The sequence below is a fragment of the Physeter macrocephalus genome, chromosome 16, assembly GCF_002837175.3.
Source record: "Physeter macrocephalus isolate SW-GA chromosome 16, ASM283717v5, whole genome shotgun sequence".
Lineage (NCBI taxonomy): Eukaryota > Metazoa > Chordata > Mammalia > Artiodactyla > Physeteridae > Physeter > Physeter macrocephalus.
This window is the reverse complement of record NC_041229.1, coordinates 91,456,685-91,459,440: the sequence shown is the minus strand read 5'-3', so window position 1 is coordinate 91,459,440 and position 2,756 is coordinate 91,456,685. Positions and strand designations below refer to the sequence as shown.

General features: G+C 42.9%; 1 protein-coding gene across 1 annotated transcript; it reads left to right on the top strand.

Moving 5' to 3' along the window:
• Positions 1-246: 246 nt before the first annotated feature.
• Positions 247-2,192, top strand: LRRC4C (leucine rich repeat containing 4C). The gene has a single exon (XM_007106637.2). It carries the CDS (start codon positions 247-249, stop codon positions 2,167-2,169), a length of 1,923 nt encoding a protein of 640 aa, XP_007106699.1. The 3' UTR covers positions 2,170-2,192.
• Positions 2,193-2,756: the final 564 nt, after the last annotated feature.

Here is a 2,756-nt window from a genome sequence, read left to right as displayed (position 1 = left end):
TAAGGCCCTCTACCTCATTCTTCCATTTCTCTGTGATTGCACATCTGATGGAATATTGGCTGTGGATGGCTGCTAACTCAAAGTACAAAAACACTTCTCTATAAATATGAGCCACATCACTTAATAAATGACACTACATACAGTGACTCCAGAAAGACATCTGGAGGAGATCTAATACTCTTTTTTGCTCTCATTGTATTGCAGATTATTTGAACTCCAGAAGGACCAACACCAGATAAATTATGAATGTTGAACAAGATGACCTTACATCCACAGCAGATAATGATAGGTCCTAGGTTTAACAGGGCCTTATTTGACCCCCTGCTTGTGGTGCTGCTGGCTCTTCAACTTCTTGTGGTGGCTGGTCTGGTGCGGGCTCAAACCTGCCCTTCCGTCTGCTCCTGCAGCAACCAGTTCAGCAAGGTGATTTGCGTTCGGAAAAACCTACGTGAGGTTCCAGATGGCATCTCCACCAACACCCGGCTGCTGAACCTCCATGAGAACCAAATCCAGATCATCAAAGTGAACAGCTTCAAACACTTGAGGCACCTGGAAATCCTACAGTTGAGTAGGAATCATATCAGAACAATTGAAATTGGGGCCTTCAATGGTCTGGCAAACCTCAACACCCTGGAACTCTTTGACAATCGTCTTACAACCATCCCAAATGGAGCTTTTGTATATTTGTCTAAACTGAAGGAGCTCTGGTTGCGAAACAACCCCATCGAAAGCATCCCTTCTTATGCTTTTAACAGAATCCCTTCTTTGCGCCGGCTAGACTTAGGGGAATTAAAAAGGCTTTCATATATCTCAGAAGGTGCCTTTGAAGGTCTGTCCAACTTGAGGTATTTGAACCTTGCCATGTGCAACCTCCGAGAAATCCCTAACCTCACGCCGCTCATAAAACTAGATGAGCTGGATCTTTCTGGGAATCATCTGTCTGCCATCAGGCCTGGCTCTTTCCAGGGGTTGATGCACCTTCAAAAACTGTGGATGATACAGTCCCAGATTCAAGTGATTGAACGGAATGCCTTTGATAACCTTCAGTCACTGGTGGAGATCAACCTGGCACACAACAATCTAACATTACTGCCTCATGACCTCTTCACACCCTTGCATCATCTAGAACGGATACACTTACATCACAACCCCTGGAACTGTAACTGTGACATACTGTGGCTCAGCTGGTGGATAAAAGACATGGCCCCCTCCAACACAGCTTGCTGTGCCCGGTGTAACACCCCTTCCAATCTGAAAGGCAGGTACATTGGGGAGCTTGACCAGAATTATTTCACATGCTATGCTCCTGTCATTGTGGAGCCCCCAGCAGACCTCAATGTCACTGAAGGCATGGCAGCTGAGCTGAAATGTCGGGCCTCCACGTCCCTGACTTCTGTATCTTGGATTACTCCAAATGGAACAGTCATGACACATGGGGCATACAAAGTGCGGATAGCTGTGCTCAGCGATGGCACGTTAAACTTCACGAATGTAACTGTGCAAGATACAGGCATGTACACATGTATGGTGAGTAATTCTGTTGGAAATACCACTGCTTCGGCCACCCTGAATGTTACTGCAGCAAACACTACTCCCTTCTCGTACTTTTCAACCGTCACGGTAGAGACTATGGAACCTTCTCAGGATGAGGCAAGGACCACAGATAACAATGTGGGTCCCACTCCGGTGATCGACTGGGAGACCACCAACGTGACCACCTCTCTCACGCCACAGAGCACAAGGTCAACAGAAAAAACATTCACCATCCCCGTGACCGATATAAACAGTGGGATCCCAGGAATCGATGAAGTCATGAAGACTACCAAAATCATCATTGGCTGTTTTGTGGCCATCACGCTCATGGCTGCAGTGATGCTGGTCATTTTCTACAAGATGAGGAAGCAGCACCATCGGCAAAACCATCATGCCCCAACGAGGACTGTTGAAATCATTAATGTGGATGATGAGATTACAGGAGACACACCCATGGAAAGCCACCTGCCCATGCCTGCTATTGAGCATGAGCACCTAAACCACTACAACTCTTACAAATCTCCCTTCAACCACACAACAACAGTTAACACAATAAATTCAATACACAGTTCAGTGCATGAACCGTTATTGATCCGAATGAACTCTAAAGACAATGTCCAAGAGACTCAAATCTAAAACATTTACAGTTATGAAAAACAAACAATCAAAAAAACAAAGACAGTTTATTAAAAATGACACAAACGACTGGGCTAAATCTACTGTTTCAAAAAAGTGTCTTTACAAAAAAAAAACAAAAAAGAAAAGAAATTTATTTATTAAAAATTCTATTGTGATCTAAAGCAGACAAAATTATGTGTATTCCTCAGAACCTGTTTTTGCTGCACTTATTTACTAGTTTCCCACATCTTGTCCCTGCCTTTCCCAATCGCCATATTTTTCATAGGAGATCTCTATTCCCTAAAGAACTGGTCTAGGAAATTTTGTAAGAATTCTGTTACACTTTGAGATTTTTATGGTGAATTCTAGTGGTGAGATCCAGTCTATTTTGTCTTTCTTTTTTTTTTTTTCCTCTGTCTTTTCTTTTCCCCCTCTCATGCCCTTATGAATAGTTCAATGGGGAATGCAATATTAGAAATAGATTTTTAAGAGAGAACAAGGAAAAAATGCAAGATCTTATATTTTTCATGTAATGACCTGTTCTGTATTTATGAGGAGGACCATTCAATGGAAAACAAAAAGTAGGCAAACAACAGATTAATTTA